Source organism: Pantherophis guttatus, chromosome 9, assembly GCF_059756535.1.
Source record: "Pantherophis guttatus breed Tessera chromosome 9, ASM5975653v1, whole genome shotgun sequence".
Taxonomy (NCBI): Eukaryota; Metazoa; Chordata; class Lepidosauria; order Squamata; family Colubridae; genus Pantherophis; species Pantherophis guttatus.
The window spans coordinates 23,798,726-23,819,455 of NC_142071.1; the positions used below are offsets into that span (position 1 = coordinate 23,798,726).

At 44.5% G+C, this 20,730-nt stretch overlaps 1 protein-coding gene across 9 annotated transcripts in view; it reads left to right on the forward strand.

The window, feature by feature from the left end:
* The window catches only part of NTM (neurotrimin), a 1,048,866-nt gene that overhangs the window by 598,540 nt on the left and 429,596 nt on the right, over positions 1 to 20,730 (forward strand). For 4 of the 9 annotated variants that reach the window (XM_034421986.3, XM_034421983.3, XM_034421985.3 and 1 more), the window contains exon 1: positions 18,972 to 19,904. In XM_034421986.3, the coding sequence (XP_034277877.1) occupies positions 19,738 to 19,904 (167 nt within the window). In that variant the 5' untranslated portion in view covers positions 18,972 to 19,737. The other 5 variants (XM_087875664.1, XM_087875663.1, XM_087875662.1 and 2 more) reach the window with 3 other exon arrangements.

Below are 20,730 nucleotides of genomic sequence, written 5' to 3' on the forward strand. Positions count from 1 at the left end.
CCGGTTCAGGGAAACCGGTATTTCCAATGATCAGCTGTGCCGCATGATTTATATTCTGCTTTCTAGCGAATCTAAATCATGCGGCAGAGCTGTTCCACCCCTTGCTGTTCTACTTACCTTTGCAGACTCAGAAAAGGCTTCTTAATCCTCCTTTTTCAGCGTTGTGCAGTAACGCCTATAGTGTGCATGTGCGCAAAACATGCAATTGGCATGCACCGCGTATACACATGGAAAACGAACCAGTAACAAAGCGAACTGGTAGGAGACTTCTGAGCATTTCACCCCTGGTCCTATTGTTGAGAGAATGATAATAGATAGTTGAAATAGGAGCTGCTTAGCTGATCTTACATGGTTGACATGGTTACATGACACCTGTCCCATCAGAGCAGACAGGAGAGACGTGGTATGGGTCATGTCTACAAAACAATGTCACCAGGTGAGATCCAGGAAGAGAGCCTTTTTTTGCGGTGGCACCTGCCCATGGAACATTATTTCCCTCTGCAAACTAAAATAGATGATGGATCTTCTCAGCTTTTGGTCAAATAGTCCCATCTTGATTAGTGCAATGGACTTTACATGGGGTGGCTTTTGAAAGTTATCGGGAAAGTTCAATTGGTTGAAAATGCAGTGGTTTTGTGCAAGTCTAGATTTTCACCTCTCTTGCCAGAGCTGTATTGGTTGTTGATTTGCCTCCAGGGCCAATTCAAGGTGCTGGTTGTCTGTTGGAAAGCCCTACCTGGCTTGAGGCCAATTGACTTGAAGGACCATCTTCTCAGTGTCAAGATTCGAAGCATACTTAAGCTGTTTTCACGTTTACTGCTTCTCAGTTTGCCAACAAACTATGGGGGGGAGGAGGGAAGGGAGAATTGGAATGCGGATTGTAACTATCAAACACTCAGCCTGTGAGAACCAAGGTCACTTCAGCAGGTATTTGCCAGACCTTCCAGACATCTTCTCAGAGCAGTATTGTGACACTTAATTAGACAGTGTGACCTGCACTAATTGGAGGGAGGGAAGATTCTATACTCTAGTTATATTGAATTGCGCGGACATTAGCCAGAGCTGGTTTGGCTTTCATTCTGTGCTGAAATGATGTATTCAATAAAGTTTTGCATTAAGAGATCGGATCGTCTTGATAGTGCTTGCTGGGTTGGGTTCGTCAGTCGGAACCTTTATTTTATATTTATTTATTTTATTCAATTTGTATCCCGCCCTTCTCCTAGTGGACGCAGGGCGGTGCACAAAAAAAAAAGGGGGGGGTTTCACGCCAGCCCTGCTTGATGGAAAAGTTTTTAGGGCACGGTGAAAGACCCGGAGATCCGATATCCTTCTCATCTCCGGGGGCAAATCGTTCCAGAGGGTGGGAGCTGCCACAGAGAAGGCCCTCCCCCTGGGGGTCGCCAGCCGACATTGCCTGGCTGACGGCACCCTGAGGAATCCCTCTCTGTGGGAGCGTACTGGTCGGTGGGAGGCTATCGGCGGCAGAAGGCGGTCCCGCAAATACCCAGGTCCTATGCCATGGAGCGCTTTAAAGGTGGTGACCAACACCTTGAAGTGCACCCGGAAGACCACTGGAAGCCAATGCAGCTCACGCAGGAGAGGTGTCACATGGGAGCGACCCCTCGCTCCCATAATCCCCCACGCAGCTGCATTCTGCACCAGTTGGAGCCTCCGGGTACTCCTCAAGGGGAGCCCCCTGTAGAGAGCATTGCAGTAGTGCAACCTTGACACTCAGTTTATATCTACCTGACCTACAGGTAGACCAGGGGAGCAGGGAGCAATACAGATGCCCTCTATCAAAGAGGTCCATCTAGTGGTTTGACTGTTGTCACCAGGGACTTGAGCCATTATTGGGTTTTATATTGAGGGTTTTAATTTTGTAAGCTGCCTGGAGTCACTCTGAGTGAGTTGGGCAGCCTTGTAAATATTTTAATGAATACATTCTTACCACTGGTGAAATCCTTTTTTTTTTTTACTACTGGTTCTGTGGGCGTGACTTGGTGGACGTAGTGTGGCTTGGTGGGTGTGGCTTGGTGGGCATGGCAGTGGAAGGATACTGCAAAATATTCATTCCCACCAGTGGTGGATTGCTCCCGGTTCTGTCCGGTTCTTGCGAACCGGTAATAAAAGCAGTGGGAGGCTCCACCCAGACGTCATAATGGACGATCTGTGCATGCGCAGAAGCTTCTGTACATGCCCAGAAGCGCGCAAGTGCACTCCCGTTGCAAACAGGTAGTAAAGGTAAGTAGAACCCACCCCTGATTCCCTCCCCACTCCTGGGGGAAGGATATTGCAAAATCTCCATTCCCACCCCACTCTGGGGCTAGCCAGAGGTGGCATTTGCCAGTTCTCTAAACTATTCAAAATTTCCACTGCCGGTTCTCCAGAACCTGTCAGAACCTGCTGGATTTCACCCCTGATTCTTACAAATAAGACCCAGAAGACATAGCTCGGCCACCATGCCTGGTTTTCTAACAATAGTGGGGAGCTCTTTCAACAGCTCTACTGAACTGGTGCAAAATGAATTATGCTGTTGATCATGATTTTTTTTAAAAAAAAAATTAATTAGCATATCTTTTGGAGTATAAGATGTACCAAGGAAAATAGGGGGGGGGGGAAATTCTGCCTACCAGGTATTCTTCTGGCTAGCGTCCTTAGCCTGGTCGGCTTCATCACATTAGTTCCCTCTCTGGTTTTGAGGTTGGGGCTGGTTGGGGCTGAAAAACAGCTTCTAAAGCACAGCTGATCGTTGGAGGGAGCTCCAGTGACTAAAGCAGGCAAAGCACAGAAGGGGTAAGAGAAGGCAGCAGCTGTTCCGGGTAGCCATTTTGGGTACCACGCATCGCATTTTCAGCCTCGAAATGTGTCGCGTTTTTGGGTGGCGATGTGCTTTGGCGATCCCCACAGCCTTGAAGAGCTCTCAAACGGAGCATTTGGAGGCTGAAAATGCGATGCGCGAAGCTCAAAAACACAAGCCATTGTCGGTGGCAATCTCTGCAGCCAGGAAGAGGATGCGCGGAGGCAGAAGGATGGGGGCCGGCAGGTCGGCGGGGTTACATTTGGAGTAAAAAACACACACAAATTTTCATCCTCTTTTAGGAGAGAAAAAAAGTGTGTCTTCTACTCCGAAAAATACGGTATATAGGGTTTTCTTATCTGTTTTTATATTGATTTTCAACTTGCTTTTAATTGTCCCAAAGGTGCTTCTTCAGCTCTGAAGAAGCTTCTTGGATGAGAAGCAAAACATCTTCAAAGAAAAACCAGAAAGTCCAGTTGTCTCTTGAAAAAAAGCACCTTTGGGACAACCATGACCTGGATGACTGAGATTCTCCATAGATGCTTGCTTTATATTGTTGTTCTTGTTGTTTTTTTACCTGTTGCAAAGTGCTCAGAGTCACTTCGATGAGACGGACAGCCATACAAATTGAATAAACAGATAAATAAATAATGTTGAGCTTCTCAGTTATTCGCTTCTCTTCAAGGAGAAGGCTGGGCACTCTGTGCAACCTTTCCTTCACCCCTAAGTTAGCCTGAAGGGGAAAACACCACTCCATTATTCATATTGAAATAAGATTCCAGAGAACATTTGAAGTGGGTGGTTGAGTAAACAGGCCTCATTTTGTCCTCCCTCTCAGGCATTCGAATAACCTGGTTTATCTCTGTTCAGAAGGATGAAGAAATGCACGAGAGAAGATGGGTCAAAGAGAGACTAATGTTTCTCTGGATAACCTTCAGAACTAGAATATGCATAATATTTTAGAGAGGAGCTATCCTAGGTGCTGAATTACATGTTAAGCTTTCACTTACAGGTAGACCTTGACTTACAACATTTGTTTAGTGACTATTTCAACTCCTACCCTCAAAACGACGCTATAGAGTACTGCACACCAAAACAACTAGACACAAGAACAGTTTTTTCCCGAACGCCATCACTCTGCTAAACAATTCCTTCAACACTGTCAAACTATTCACTAAGTCTGCATTACTATTACTATTAGTCTTCTCATCATTCCTATCACCCATCTCCTCCCACTTCTGACTGCATGACTGTAACTTTGTTGCTTGTATCCTTATGATTTATATTGTTCCCTAGTATGATTTGATTGCTTATTTGTACCTTATGGCTATCATTAAGTGTTGTACCTTATGATTCTTGACGAATGTATCTTTTCTTTTATGTACACTGAGAGCAGATGCACCAAAGACAAATTCCTTGTGTGTCCAATCACACTTGGCCAACAAAGCATTCTATTCTATTCTATTCTATTCTATTCTATTCTATTCTATTCTATTCTATTCTATTCTATTCTATTCTATTCTATTCTATTCTATTCTACTCTACTCTACTCTACTCTACTCTACTCTACTCTACTCTACTCTACTCTAAAATTACAAGGGCATGGAAAAAAGTGATGTACAACTTGGTCAAGGAATGGGGTTGGTGAAACAGTTGTAAGTGTGAAAAAAAGTTACTTTTTTCCAGTGCTGTTGTAACTGTCACTAAACGAGCTGTTGTAAGTTGGGGATTACGTGTGTAAGTCACCAGGGCTAGACTAGTAGAAGTTGACTCTCAACCTGACAGTAGATACCAATATAGGGTAGATCACTGTTTAGCTGAAATACTTGCTGAGTTCTCAAATTACATTTTTCCCTCTTCGTTTTTCAACAGTGCCTTTCCCACCCACAGTAGCAAAGGTTTTTTGTTTTTTTCTTTGAAGAAGAAGAAGACAAGATGATAAATTCAGCAAGATTAAGACTATAAGACTTGTGGGTGGAATGGAAGAAATTGCTGAGCACAATGCTAATTAATGCATAACATTAATACAGCAACATGTGCAATGTCCTTTCCCCTTAAAAAAGAAAAAATAATTGTTACAGATTATTTAAAATGTTTGTGGCTTTTCCCAGAGGGGAAAAGTATCTCCCCACCCCCCACCCCACCCCCAATTTTCTGGATTCAAAAGAACAAAAATCTGAAAAAACACTCTATGTAAAACCAAGAAGAAATTTGTGGAGCTTCCCCTCATTAAGCATCGCTTAGATCAATGGTTTGTTATAAAACAACCTCTGAAGCTACAGCAAAGCTTTGTGGCTTTTTTAGACACAGAGATCTGCCAATCCTCCCCCTTTTTTGTGTATGTTTGATAAAACTTCTCTCCCTGGTGATTCATTTGTGAGCTGCTCTTGATCTCCTCATGCCAAATGAACATGAAACTCAAAGTATTTCTTCAGGAAAAGTTCCTGGAAATATTAGCGGGCACTTATGAATATCTCTCTTCCTCTTTCCCTCTTCTTTCCTGGTTTTTTTTTTTTCTTTTAGTTCTCCCCTTTTCTTTTACCCACCCATTTCATTTTATTTCATTTGGAAGATTGTTATATTAACCTGAGGAAAGATATGCAAAAGATAAAAGATTTTATATGCCATCTAGAGTCGCTTTGCAGAGTAAGATGGGTGGCATATAAATTTGAGATAGTTAGATAGATGATAGATAGATAGATAGATAGATAGATAGATAGATAGATAGATAGATGAAAAATGCATGATAGATAGATAGATAGATAGATAGATAGATAGATAGATAGATAGATAGATAGATAGATAGATGAGAGGGAAGGAGAAGGGATAAAAGGTGAGATAGATAGATGATAGATAGATAGATAGATAGATAGATGAGAGAGAAGGAGAAGGGATAAAAGGGAGATAGAAGAAAGATTAGATAGATAGATAGATAGATAGATAGATAGATAGATAGAGGGAGGGAGAAGGGATAAAAGGGAAGATAGATGAAAGATTAGATAGATAGATAGATAGATAGATAGATAGATAGATAGATAGATAGACAGACAGACAGACAGACAGATAATAGGCAGGCAGGCAGGCAGACAGACAGGCAGAGAAAGAGATAGAGAGATAGTAGAGAAATTCTTTTTTTTTTCCTGGAGGATTCGCATTACAAATTTTCTCTCATCGGATAGGTTCACACAACTTTTGAGACTAAGATATGGTTGTCACCTGTATGATTCAAGACATTTGTATAAAAGTGTGGCTGATCAGGGTCCAGTGGCAGTATCCATAACACCTGCTTCCCCTGGTTCTAGATTTAAATCTTTTTTTTTTTTTTGCATTTGCATGTTATGTCAATCTATAAAAGAATGAAATGGGCTCACCATAGAGTGTGGATGGAGCCCCCTAAACTTAAGTCTTTAACTGACCTGATTCGCATGTTGGCTTGAATGAACCCTTGCAAGTGGTTTCTAATAAAGGAGAATATTTGTAGGTCAGGGTTGAAATGAGTGGGGTCGGGGAGTCCTTGGTGCTCTCAGAGCTTGGTTGTAACATCATCCTTGCCAGTCATATAAATACATAAGAGGTTTCTATTGAGCGAATTTAGCAGTGTGCAATGATAGCTTGGGAAACAATGGGAAGCCATCTTTTCAGACACAAGCAACCAGAGCCACATGTGAATATGTTGTAAGAATTTCACCAGATTGCTTGCCTTCCCTTGAAAACAATCAGATAAGGCTTTGTGGTTCTTATAGGAGGTCAAGCTTATGCCACTTGAAGCTGTGCAAAGACTCCAAGCTAGGCCCTCACTTGATGCCTCCTTCCAGCCTAGCTGGCAAATTCCCTACACAAATACCGTATATTTCGGAGTATAAGATGCACCTTTTTCCCTCCTAAAAAGGGGGTGGAAATTTAGGTGCGTCTTATACACTGAATGTAGCCCCGCCCACCCAATGCCCCCCACCCTTTAGCCTCTGCCTCGCAGCAGTTGCCTCCTTGCAAGCAAACAGCAAGAAAAAACAGCTCCTTTCAGCTTCAGCACGTCCTAATTAGCACAAGTTGATTGGATCGGTCTCCCGACTCTCAGCTGATTTGCTCTCAGCTGTTTTGCGCAGGGCTCTGCTGCTTGCTGCAAAGAGGTAAATTGCTGGAGCAGATTTTTTTTCCCCTTGTGCTAATCAAGCTATGCTGCAAACGAAAATGAAAGTAAAGCAGGCTGTTTGCTGCAAGGAGGCAAAATTGCTCAGAGGCAGAGGGAGATTTCTTTTTCTTCTTTTCCTCATGCGTCTTATACTCTGGTGCATTTTATACTCCGAAAAATATGATGATGTTTCAGGGCAGGGGACTAAAGACTTGACATCCTCACTCGTTCTCTGACATCCAGAAGCTCAGGTTGTCTCTTTGATCCAAGAATATGCTAAGAAGACACCACCCTGGATTCATTCCCATTTTACCCAGTGGTGGGATTCAGCCAGTTTGGGCTGGTTTGGGCAAACCGATAGTTAAATTGCTGGCTGGCCTTGCCCCTCCCTTCCCTGCCCCTTCCAGGAGTCCCTCTGCACTCCATTTTGGCTCCCAGGTAAGAGCAGGGAGGCCTCCCAGGCCCAAAACTGGGTACAGGGGGTATGGTACGCCCCCTGCAGTCCGTTTTTGCTCCCAGGAGGCTTCAGGGAGGCCTCCTAGGCACAAAACGGGGCACGGGGGGGGGCAGTGCATCCCTCCATGGCCCATTTTTGCTCCCAGGGGGGTGCAGGAGACGGAGTGCTGCTTGTCACACCCCCTGGCCACGCCCACCATGGCCACGCCCACCCAGCCGGTCAGTAGGGCAGAGAACCGTTTGTTAAACTATTTGAATCCCACCATTGATTGTACCACAATATAAAAGTGGCTAGTTTATTTATTTATTTATTTATAATAATATTTATTAATTTTTTTCCGACATTGAAAACACAAAACACAAATTTGCACTCGTTACAGTATTTCCACATCAGTAACATTCATATTCACATAAATTCTATCTCTATGGTTCACGGTCCTATATTATACCCTCGTTTAAATTGTAATAATATCTGCAATCATATTATCATCAATATTATACAGTTCTTATACATTATGCATTATATATTATACTTTATACATCTTATGCATTGATTTTACTCCTGTTCTCAAGCCAGGTATACCATCTACTCAGGGGTGGGTTCTAATTTTTTTTACTACCGGTTCTGTGGGCGTGGCTTATTTTGTGGGTGTGGCTTGGAGGTCATGTGACTAGGTGGGCGTGGCTAGCTAGTCAAAGTCATTTCTGGAAGGTCCTCGCACTTACGACCAGTCCTTGCACTTACGACCCGACTCATTTGTTTGCTTTTAACACTGATCAGCTATAGGACGGCCCTTTGAAGCCCCACGGCAAGAGTTTAAACAGTTTTTTCCCCTCTAGTCATCAGCTGGGACTCAGGAGGCAGCAATAGATTGGGGGTGGGACCAAATAAAAGGTAAGAATAACGTGGGGGGGTGGGAGGGCGGGGGAGGGGAGAACCGGTTCGGTGACGTCATATTGTCACCGCTACCGGTTCGGCCAAACCGGGAGGAACCCATCACTGCATCTACTCCAAATTTGATAATACTCAGATGGAATTGAAAGAGAGAGAAGAATCTGAGTAAAAGTGGCTAGTTTAGCTTGGGTTTAACATGTCATGTGAACCAGGGATGGGTTCTACTTATCTTTACTACCGGTTTACAGCGAGGCCGCCCGCGCAGAAGCATTTTGATGATGTCAGGGTCGGTGGGCGGAGCCTCCTGCCAGTTTTACTACCGGTTCTATAGAACCGGTGCGAACCGGGGCAACCCACTACTGAGCCTTGGTGGCGCAGCAGCCTAAAGCACTGTTAAGTGCTTTAATACCAGCTGCCTGCAATTACTGCAAGTTCAAATCTCACCAGGCTCAAGGTTGACTCAGCCTTCCATCCTTTTGAGGTAGGTAAAATGAGGACCCGGATTGTGGGGGCAATAAGCTGACTTTGTATAAAAAAGAACACCGCTTGGGGGGGCCTGAAAGCCCTACTAAGCAGGTATATACAAAAGTATGAAGGCTATTGCTTAACACATTGTAAGCCACCCTGAGTCTCCGGAAAAGGGTGGCATATAAATTGAACCAATAAGTAAATAAATAAATAAATGTGAACCCAGAAAATTATGTTAACTAACGTTATATTTCAAATTTCCATTTCCTTCTCAAACTCAGCCGCTTGTTTTGTCCATGCCGAGACTTAATTTGAAGAATATTTTGTCGAGGAGAGCTGCCGTGCTCTCAGCGAGCCTCTGTTAATCTCCAATGAAGATGTTGTTATTAATATTGAACCGTAATTTAGTTAAAATTACAATAACTGCCCGGCTGTATTAAAATTAATGGATTCCTAAGCTCAGGGAGCACTAAGGACTCCACGCACAGACACAAGCAAGCTATATTAGTCCTCTAAGAGCGGGAGTCCTTGAGACTTGCTTCCCACCCTACACACATTCGTGTTGATTTTTGTGGTAAAGAATATTAATGTTTTCTCAGCTTTTTTTTTTTTAAATAAAATAAGCATGCATTTCTTCCGAATCATATTAATAAGAATAGCAGACAATGTGGTAGTAACAATAGTAATGTTGGAAACAAAAAGGGAGCTTACTGTCATCAATGCGAAAGGTTGTATTTTGAACACTTTTGTGTTTTAGTAACCTTTCCATTTGCATCTGGTTCAGGGGTGGGTTCTACTTACCTTTACTCCCGGTTCGCAACGGGATTGCCAATGATCACATCCGGGGCAGTGGGTGGGGCCTCCCACAGGTTTTACTACCGGTTCTTGCGAACCGGTCTGAACCGGGGGCAACCCACAACTCACCTGGTTATCTTTCAGATCACACCCACATACACATAGAGATACAGGCAGTCCTCGACATATGACCACAACTGAGCCGAAGGTTTCTGTTGCTAAGTGAAACATTCGTCAAGTGAGTTTTGCCCCCTTTTACGACCTTTCTTGCCACGGTTCTTAAGCAAATCTCTGAAATTATTAAGTTAGTTAACAGGGTGGTTGAGTAAATCTTGGCTTCCCCATTGATTTGGTCGCAAAAGGGGATCACATGACCCTGGTATGAGTCAATTGCCGTCATATCTATCATCTGGTTTAACATCTCTTCTAACCAGATGATAGATATGACGCCAGAACTCTTCCTTCTGGGTATAGTAAGGGAGAATTACAAAAAAGAAGAAATATATCTCATGGTACACATATTAACGGCAGCGAGGTTGATATTCGCACAAAATTGGAAATGCAGAGAGAACCCACAGGAGGCAGAAATAATCAACAAAATATTGACCTGTGCAGAAATGGACAGGTTAACAATGGAGCTCAAAGATAAAGATGAATCGGAATTCTATGTAACCTGGAATACATTTTATAAATGGCTAGAGAAAAGGAGGAACTGTAGGGATAGAAAATTAGAAACAAGAGTGAAGAAAAGGGGAGAAAAATAAATAAAAGAATGTAAGAAGTATTAGATAGGAATAAATTGGATTTGAATAGGTACGAAGGGAATATGGATGTAACTGGAGCATGACTGAGTGTACAAAAAGTATATATGGAATATGCGTGATGTTATATTGTAATATACACGAAAGAAAAAGTGTTAGAAAAGTATGTACCAGACAAGTTGCACCAAGTCTAATGTTTTTAAATTGTATATTTAATAAAATTCAAATAGATAGATAGATAGATAAATAGATAGATAGATAGATAGATAGATAGATAGATGATAGATAGATAGATAGATAGATAGATAGATAGATAGATAGATAGATAGATAGATAGAAGTGAATTACCAAGCATGTCAATTCTACTCAGGCGACCGTGGGGAAGCTGCAAGGGTCATAAGTGTGAAAACTGGCCATAAGTCACTTTTTTTTCAGGGCCATTGTAACTTTGAACAGTCACTAAAGCATCTTCATTTAACAACCCCATAATCCCTTGCAGGGTGGAGACTGGGCAACTGAATAGAGATAGCTGAGTATTTACAAGCCGGATGCCCTTCCTGTCGCCAATGCAGAGTTTTGTTCAGCAGATATATTCTCATCATGCCCAGAGAGAGAAATATCTGCCTCTACCTAGGATCGAACTCACAGCCTCCTAATTGTGAGGTGAGAGCTCCCCCTCTAGGCCACCACACCACTCTTTTGTGACTTTGAACTTTGAACAAGTCATTAAATGAACTGTTGTAATTCAAGGACTGCCTGCCTTTATACAGATGGAGATATATACATTATGTAGAACCAGGGGTGAGTTCTACTTACTTTTACCACCTGTTCGCAACAGGATTGTGCGTGCGCCTTGCTTCTTCGTGTGCGCCTTGCTTCTTCGTGTGCGCCTTTCTTCTGCACATGTGCAGAAGCTTCTGCGCATGGGCAGATTGTTGATGATGACATCCGGGTCGGTGGGCGGGGCCTCCCGCTGGTTTTACTACCGGTTCTTGCGAACCGGTCCAAACCGGGCGTAACCCACCACTGACTGGAACATTCTGACTTTGTAGTAGAATGTTCTGAATCACGTAGACGTTGTGGTGGTGTCCAACATCAGAAGAAACACTTTATCAAGGCAACACACAGCCGCCTTGTCCAGTTCTAAGAAAATTATGTTTGCTCAAAGATAGATGGACTATCAATTACTCAACCTTTTTGGATCTTCCTGTAACCTACTAAGCTATAAACTAGCCCACATTTTTTTTACAATTTTTTACAACAAAGTGCAGTTATGCCTCATGACTTAGCTCAGGGCTACCTGACCAATAAGTGGGATGTGGTGGCTCAGTGGCTAAGATGCTGAGCTTGTCGATCGAAAGGTCGGCAGTTCAGCGGTTCGAATCCCTAGCGCCGCATAACGGGGTGAGCTCCCGTTCCTCGTCCCAGCTTCTGCCAACCTAGCAGTTCGAAAGCAGGTAAAAAATGCAAGTAGAAAAATAGAGACCACCTTTGGTGGGAAGGTAACAGCGTTCCGTGCGCCTTTGGCATTTAGTCATGCTGGCCACATGACCACGGAGACGTCTTCGGACAGCGCTGGCTCTTCGGCTTTGAAACGGCGATGAGCACCGACTCCTAGAGTCAGGAACAACTAGCACATATGTGTGAGGGGAACCTTTACCTTTACCTTTTTACCTGACCAATAACAGGTAAAACATGGAATAACATGTTTTACCTGTTATAATAATTATATATTACAGGTAATTATATAATTACAGTACAAATGGAAAGAATAGACTTCAGACTTCATTTTTCCTTTGTCTAAGAGTTCAAAGTACCAAAACTATATTTTATTATTGAGAGGCATTGGAGCAAAGGGGATGCATTGAAGAAAAATGAACATTAAATTAAAAAAAAAAAAGGAACATGTGCCAGATCATTCGTGATCCACCTGTATTCTACCAAAGGTTTTTCTACAAATCCTCAACATTCCCATTATGAGTTTTTTTTTTTTTTTTTTGCTTCACAGCTGAATTTGATCATAAGATTCCGTTTGGCATGACTGCATATTTTAAAGGCCGCTTGACTCTTTTTTCAGGGTTTTTTTTTTCTTTTTTTCCTTTTGGAACCCGTGTATGTTTATTGTGCTTATTGTCTGCAGATATTTTTAAATCCTGGAGCAATTACAGCTGTCAGGGCCAAGACGAGTGGTGACAGTTTGATTTATGTATATGTACTGCAGATCCAAAAAAGAGGCAGGGAGGAATGGAGAAGAAATGGAGCAATTCTGGTGAGACATGTGCGCTAAATTGAATGAAGCCATCGAAGGGTATGTCTGTCCTTCCCCCACCCCTTCCCAGTAGAGAGATGGGCTTTGTTTTCTTCAGAGCAGAGGAGCAATTCAGAATAGCCACAGCATTTAGACTTATATACCGCTTCACAGTGCTTTGCAGCCCTCTCTAAGCGGCTTACAGAGTTGGCATATCATCCCCAAGCAATCTGGGTCCTCATTTTACCCACCTTGGAAAGATGGAAGGCTGAGGCAACTTTGAGCCGGTCAGGATCAAACTCCTGGCTGTGGGCAGACTGCAATACTGCATTTATTTTATTTTATTTTATTTTATTTTATTTTATTTTATTTTATTTTATTTTATTTTATTTTAAATTATTTATTTATTTATTTATTTATTTATTTATTTATTTATTTATTTATTTATTTATTTAAATTTGCATACCGCCCTTCTCCAGCAGGACTCAGGGCGGTGAACAGCCAGAATAAAACAGAAGATACAAAATTTAAAAACAGTTTAAAAATAATTAAATGTTTTGGCTGCAATTTAAAACAACCCAATTAAAATCAATTAAATTTAACATTCTAACCACTTAAATTTAGCATTCTAACCACTATGAAGGGAGGGAGGGAGGGAAAGAAGGGAGGAAGAAAGGAAGGAGGGAGGGAGGGAGGGAGGGAGGGAGGGAGGGAGGGAAGGAAGGAAGGAAGGAAGACATAAAGTATATACTGCTTCACAGCTCTCTCTAAGGGGTTTACAGAGTCAGCATATTATTTATTTATTTATTTATTTATTTTATTTGTCAAGAACATATTTGGTAATAAGTATAAGCATGGATTGGATACATAAAATAGGTACAAATAGAAGAAACTTTTAAGACAGGGATGGTAGGCATGTGCACTAAATTGAATGAAGCCATCGAAGAGCATATTATTTGTTTAAATTTCTATACCGCCCTTCTCCAATGTAGGACTCAGGGCGGTGAACAGCCAAAGTAAAAACAAGACATACATACAAAACATACAAAATCTAAAAACTGTTTAAAATAATTAAATAATTTTGGCCGTAATTAAAACATTCCAATTTAAAATCCGTTTAAAATTTGACTCAAGCCAGCCCAGCTAGTTGAAATAAATGGGTTTTTAGGGCCCGACGAAAAATATCTGTCCCCACCCCACTTCCCAGTAGTTTTTGATTTCCTAGTCTGGCAACAGTCCTAGGAATCTTTGGCAATCTCCCATCAGTTTATAACTTTGAAGCAAAGAGAAATTTCCCAGGTGCTGCCACCTGCTGAGGCACATCCTCAATATTCCCCCAATGTAACATGCTGCAGTCATTTTTGCCAACAGAGAGGGCGCTGTCCTTCTCTCTCTTGCATGTAAGATCTTCATCCAGGCTCAACCAGAGGTGAAGCAGAAATATCTGCACATGTCTGTGGTCTTTCCAACTCATTGTTTCTTTTACATTGTTTTTTTTTATGTCAATTCCTTCCAGTTGATTTATCATGGAAAGCATTACATCAACGTTCAGAGGAAACAAAAGAACAAGTGGACGTTTGAGCCTGTCTGGTCAATTTCTGGAGTTGATAATATTGACGGGCTGACATTATCTCCTATTGGCCTGGGAGTGAATGGCTTCAGCCCAGTGGTGAAATGGAACATTTGTTACTACCGGTTCTATGGGTGTGGCTTGGTGGGAGGGGTGTAATGTGACTGAGTGGACGTGGCCAACTTTTTTTTTTTTAACTTTTCGGCTGAAGAGGTTATAGAAAAAAATTCTTTTAAAAGCCTCTGACGATCAGGCAACTCAGCTGGGATCGTCAGAGCCTTTTAAAAGCATTTATTCTACAACCTCTTCGGCTGAAGAGATTGTAAAAAAAAAAATCTTTTAAAAGCCTCTGATGATCAGGCAACTCAGCTGGGATCGTCAGAGGCTTTTAAAGCACTTCTTTTCTACAACCTCTTCAGCCGAAGAGATTGTAAAAAAAAATCTTTTAAAAGCCTCTGATGATCAGGCAACTCAGCTGGGATCGTCAGAGGCTTTTAAAGCATTTTTTTTTCTACAACCTCTTCAGCCGAAGAGGTTGTAGAAAAAATGCTTTAAAAAAAAAAAAAAGCCTCTGATGATCGCGCGGCTCAGCTGGGCATGGGGGTGGGTGGGCAGGGATTTTTGCTACCGGTTCTCCGAACCACCCACCGCCATCTCTACCGGATTGGGCGATCCGGTCTGAACCGGGGAGCATTTCACTCCTGCTTCAGCCGAATCCAAAGGAGTTGCAATTGAACGCAAACAACTCCTGTATATAGCGTCATGCAGAACGGTCAGAGGTATCCAAGTTCACCACAATGAACCGAATAAACCTCAGCCGCCTGGGTTTGCACAGCACACCCAGCACCATACAGGGTGATTTGTGTAAACTTCAAGAGTTCTGTAGGTCTTTGGTTATTTGGGTTTTCTCCCGCGTAAAATTGGAAGTGTCTTGGCAACGTTTCGATGAAGTCTCATTCGTCATCTTCAGGCTGGTATTCTCGGCTTCGTGCTTCTAGGAGCAATGTAGTTCTATTTCTACATCTCAGCCAAAAAGCAAGCTGCAATTCATTTTATCTTTGCCTTAAATTAAACAGGATGGAATGAAGAGCTGACATTCAAGTCCAGTGTGGGTTTATTTGTGGCTTCAGATTGTGCACGGAAGCCCAGCGTTGTGATTTGTAAATGATGGTTTTTCGCTGGGAGCGTAGAACCAATTTGTTCTAGCCGATTCCAGAAGCGCAATCCCATAGAGCGATCCTGCATGAATAAAATACGGAGATTCAATTAAGGTGCATATTTTTTTTTCCCTTCCCGACTCTTGAAATGTTCAAGGACTTGACATACTAGCGTATTTTCTCCTCGGAAAATTAGAGTTGAGCCTAGAATCACTGGACTGTATGGCTTTCATTTTTTTCCCCCCTTCTTCTCGATCAAGGGATAAAAACCTACCGAAATATCACAATCCTTTATTTTCCGAGGCTGTTCATCCCCAGTCTTTCACAACTGCGGAAGCCACCCACTTGGAAATTAAAAAAAAAAAATGGGTGGGGGGAAATGAGGAAATGATAAAAGACCCCCCCCCCCCCAGCACAAGCAATCATCATAAGGCTTCATTGTTTTATGAAGTGTCTCCTCTCCTTGGCAGATATCAGAATGCTTGAGATTAAGTGGCACAGTTAGCAAATTAAATAATGTTTTACAAAGTACCGGATGACTCTAGAGATTAGTAATGGGGCAACGAACTCTTCTGCATCTAGGTCACCATTTTAGAACCCAACAGCTCCTGTTGGTAGCGATTTATAATAAGGTGAGGGGGGGGTGTCTTAATTGCTAGCAGGTGTGCTGTGTGAATTAAATTATCTACATTTTCTAACCCCATCCGCCCACCCAGTTTTCTTTTAAAAAGAAAAAAAATGCTATAAATGGCTGGAAATCAGGACCTAAGACATTGAGAAAGGAGTAATAACTCTTGGTTTCTCCCCCATGACCAACATTTCAAAAGATTTAGGCCAGTGGTGAAATCTAAAATTTGTTACTACCGGTTCTGTGGGCGTGGCTTGGTGGGGGGGGTGGATTGTGACTGGGTGGGCGTGACCATTTTATTTTTATTTTTACTTTTAAAACCATTTTTTTCTACAACCTTTTCGGCGAAGAGGTTGTAAAAAAAAATGCTTTCAAAAGGCTCTGACGATCCCAGCTGAGTTGCCTGCAACTCAGCTGGGATCGTCAGAGGCATTTAAAAGAAAAAAAGGATTTTTTTTTCTTTTAAAAGCCTTTGACGATCCCAGCTGAGCCTCATGATCATCAGAGGCTTTTTTTTTTAACTTTTAAAAGCATTTTTTCGGCTGATTTTTTCCTTTCTTACCTAAAGGAAATCAGGAAAGACTGTCCTTCGAAGGACAGATACTGAAGCTGAAGTTTAAATAGTTTGGCCATCAAATGAGAAGAGAGAACTCCTTGGGAGAGACTCTGATGTTAGGAAAGAAGAAAGGAGAGGCAGAGGGTGAGATGGTTAGATGGTGTCACCTAAGCAATGAACATAAATTAGGACAAACTTCGGGAGATAGTGGAGGACAGGGGGGCCATGGGGTCATTGAAGCTTAAAGGTAAAGATAAAGGTTCCCCTCGCACACATGTGCTAGTTGTTCCTGACTCTAGGGGGCAGTGCTCATCTCCATTTCAAATCCGAAGAGCCAGCACTGTCCGAAGACGTCTCCGTGGTCATGTGGCCGGCATGACTCAACGCCAAAGGCGCACAGAACGCTCTTACCTTCCCACTAAAGGTGGTCCCTATTTTTCTACTTGCATTTTTTTTTTACGTGCTTTCGAACTGCTAGGTTGGCAGAAGCTGGGACAAGTAACGGGAGCTCACCCCATTACGCGGTTCGAACCGCTGATTCGAACCGCTGAATTGCCGACCTTTCGATTGACAAGCTCAGCATCTTAGCCACTGAGCCACCTTGTCCCTTTTCATTGAGGCTTAGGCATGATTTAATGACTGAACAACATGCACAAAATGCTATTTCAATTGGCGAAGATGTATTTAGTCTGTTGTATGAATACACGGATTGTAACGGCAGAGAAGTTCCTTATTCACAAGCCCCCATTCATAGATCGGGGACAACTCAATTAAAGTGAGACTTTTTTTTTTTTTTAAGAATGAATTAAACACTAACTGGATTTATACAATATACTAAGGCATAACATAAGTAGGATTGGTATAGCATTAATCTACTGTGCCACTTGTAGTAATATGCTGGGTTTAGTACTAATATGTTAATTAGTAAACTAACATATTGATACATTTATGAATGCACTTCCACAAGCTTGGGGAAGTCACATTCAAACATCTATTCTCTTTCATACTTTTGTAAAAAAATCAATGTGACTTTTTCCAACTTGGTCTCCTCCAGGTGTATTCAGTGTGATCTCATCAGAAAGGTTGTCTTGTAAGATTGGACAATATTATTCTGCAGGGTGCAGGACATGTTCCAATATTAGAGGACTCTGGACATTTTCTGAGTCTATTAATCCTTACCTTATTCTAAAAGGTAACATTGCATGAAAAACATTCCATATTCCAGATTAATGGAGTTTGGTCTAGTGGTTAAGGCACTAGACTAGACACCAGGAGACTGTGAGTTCTAGTCCTACCCTAAGCATGAAAGAATGATTTTGGGCCAATCTCCAGGTGGTTGAGAGTTCTAATCTTGTCTCAGCCTCGGCCATGAGAGCCGGTTGGGTGACTTTGGGCCAATGACTAGGAGACTGGGAGTTCTAGTCCCTCCTTAGGCAATGATAGCCAGCTGGGTGTGTTTGGGCCAGCACAGCCAGGGGGAAATAAAAGAAACATATGTGTTTATGGGTGTATATAATATAATGAAGGATGGAAATAAATAAAATGATGAATCCTCATGCAAGTCATGGTGAGGTTGCTGGCTTTGTACCAGTGGTGAAATCCATTTTTTTTTTTACTACCGGTTCTGTGGGCATGGCTTGGTGGGCGTGGCATGGGAAGGATACTGCAAAATCCCCATCCCTACCCCAGTCCAGGGGAAGGATACTGCAAAATCCCCATTCCTACCCCACTCCAGGGGAAGGATACTGCAAAATCCCCATTCCCTCCCCACTCCAGGAGGATACTGCAAAATCTCCATTCCCTCCCCACCCCAGGGGAAGGATACTGCAAAATCTCCATTCCCTCCCCACTCTGGGGCCAGCTAGAGATAAGCATTTTCTGGTTCTCTGAACTACTCCAAATTCCCGCTACCGGTTCTCCAGAACCTGCCGGATTTCACCCCTGCTTTGTCCCCAGCAGCTCAAGCAACCCCCTGACTTTGAGGGAAAAGGGCCTCCTCCATTTCAGCCCTGTCCACCCTACAGGGTTGTTGTCGCTTTGGAGGAGAGGGGGGGCGGGGTGGAGGAGGAAAACTTGTGCTGTGTATGTCTCTCTCTCTCTCCCTCCCTAAATCGAACCGGTTGGGCAGGGCGAACCCTAACCGGTTGCACCAAGGCAAGCTCCAGCTTCGAGGACAGGATAGAGGGGGGGTAGGTGGGTGAGAGAAAGTATTCGCAGAGGGAGAAGAGAGGTGGAGAGGATGGATGGATGGATGGGAAGATGAACCTACTACTCACCCACTCCCACCCCCCCCCGCCGCTGCTCCAAGGTGCGCTGTGTCGGCGCCTCGTGGGTTAATCCACGCGCGTCCCTCCACCCCACCCCACCCCCGCCGTTCACTCCCCCCCTCCCCTCCAAGCCTCCTCGCGCTCTCTCCCCGGCGCCCTGGGCTGAGCTTGAAACGGGCGAAGGGAAGGCTGGGCTGGGTTGCTCCGCGCCTCCTGCGCCGGGGAGCCCGAAGTGCCGGTCAGTGATGGACTGGCTGCCATGACAACCCCGGGAAGTCGGCGCGGGCGTGTCTGCGTGAGCCGGGCGGCCAGCGGGCCATTCCGGCACTGGGGAAAAAACCGAGCCGCTCAGCCCGGGGAGAGAGCCGAGCCGGCCGGTTGAAGCGCAAGGGAGGGAAACCCGCCAGCCAGCCAGCTAGCAGCCGCCGCCGTTAAGCCCGGTAGAAGTCCGCGGCGCGCTTCCAACCCAGCCCGGGGGAAGCAGCAGCTGGGCTCGCTCGGCCGGCGGCGGACAAGTTGCCCGGGCATCGAGGGGTTTTCTTCGCATTTGGGCACGTCGGGACCTTCGCCTCTCCGCGGGACTTTGCGGGAACTCTTGGCCGGCGGCGGGTTTGCGGAGCGCTCCAGCCTCCGGCTGGCCAAACCGAGGGGGATGCCTGAACTGTGCATTGCAAAGCTGGGCTCGTGAAAACAGCTGAGCGGCGGGCTACCTTCAACCGCCGCTTCTTTCTTCCCAGCTGCTGCTTGTCTTGCCGGCTCGGCTCGCTTCTCCCACCGAGCAGCGTCATCTCTGGAGGAGATTTCGAGGGGCTCCGCCGACGCCCCCCTCCCCCGGCCCCGGAAGATCTCCATCGTCACCCCGTCTTTTTTTTCCCCTCCCTGCCCCCCGTTTTTTTTTTTTTTTGGGCTGCTTGGTCCCCCTTTTGGGGTCTGCAATTTTTTTTTGCAACCCCCCCCCAGGTCTGGGGTGGATTGCGCGTAACTGCTCAACTACTTCCCCGCATCCCAGGATGGGGGTCGGTGGGGGCTTGGTTGTGCCCTGGCGGTGCCTGGTGGTCGTGTGTCTGAGGCTCCTCTTCCTTGTGCCCGCAGGAGTGCCGGTGCGCAGCGGAGATGCCACCTTCCCCAAGGCCATGGACAACGTGACGGTCAGGCAAGGAGAGAGCGCCACTCTCAGGTAGGAGCGGAGGCTTGCCCTGGGGTGGGGGGGGAAGTTGGGGAAGGAGGGTGGGTGGGTGGGAAGAGGGGGAAGGGTAGTAGTATTGGGGGAAATGGGGGAGAACGGCGGCTTGGAGGGTTGTAGGTTTTGGGGACGGTGTGATATGTCTTGGGGAGCCAGTTTTGGGGATGGGGTGATATGTCTTGGGGAGCCAATTAAGATCCTTTTTTGGGGGAGGGGGTGGGGAGGGGGGGAAGAAAGCAAAAAAAAATAGTTGCAATCTGGTGACTCTTGGTGGAGTCGGGGATGATGGATCTGGTATTGCTGTCCCCTCTCCCTCTTGCAAGAGGCTGGGACTAGGGCATCTTTCTGCTTTACCTTCTTGGAGGTGTGGTTGAGGGTATGGAGGAGTAGATTGTCTCCTCCTCCAAGCGGGGCTGATGTTTGTCCAGCAGCCAGACTATAAAGACGTAGCTAATAACCGGTCTCCGGAAGGGGCCGGTCGGATGGTTTGCTGGGATGGTTGGTTCCGAAAAGCACTGACCTTTTTCTGGAAGGTGGAGATGCGATTCTGGATGGGTTGTCCTCTCCTGGCTGCTCTTCGCAGGAGGAGGAAGCTGAAGGGGTGGTGGAAGCTGGGAAGGTTTGCTGTCTTTTGAGATGTGCCGAGTCCAAATCCGGCTGAGCCAGGGGTTCTTAAGACTTTTCTCCTGTTCTGGGAATGATATTTTTCGGTTGTTCCACTCTTGAAACTTGGTGCTCAAAAGTCTGTTTCCCGATGAGTGGGTGGACTGCTTGCCCCTTGGAAAAGAGGCCTTAGGCCAGGGGTGTCCGGCCGTCGCAA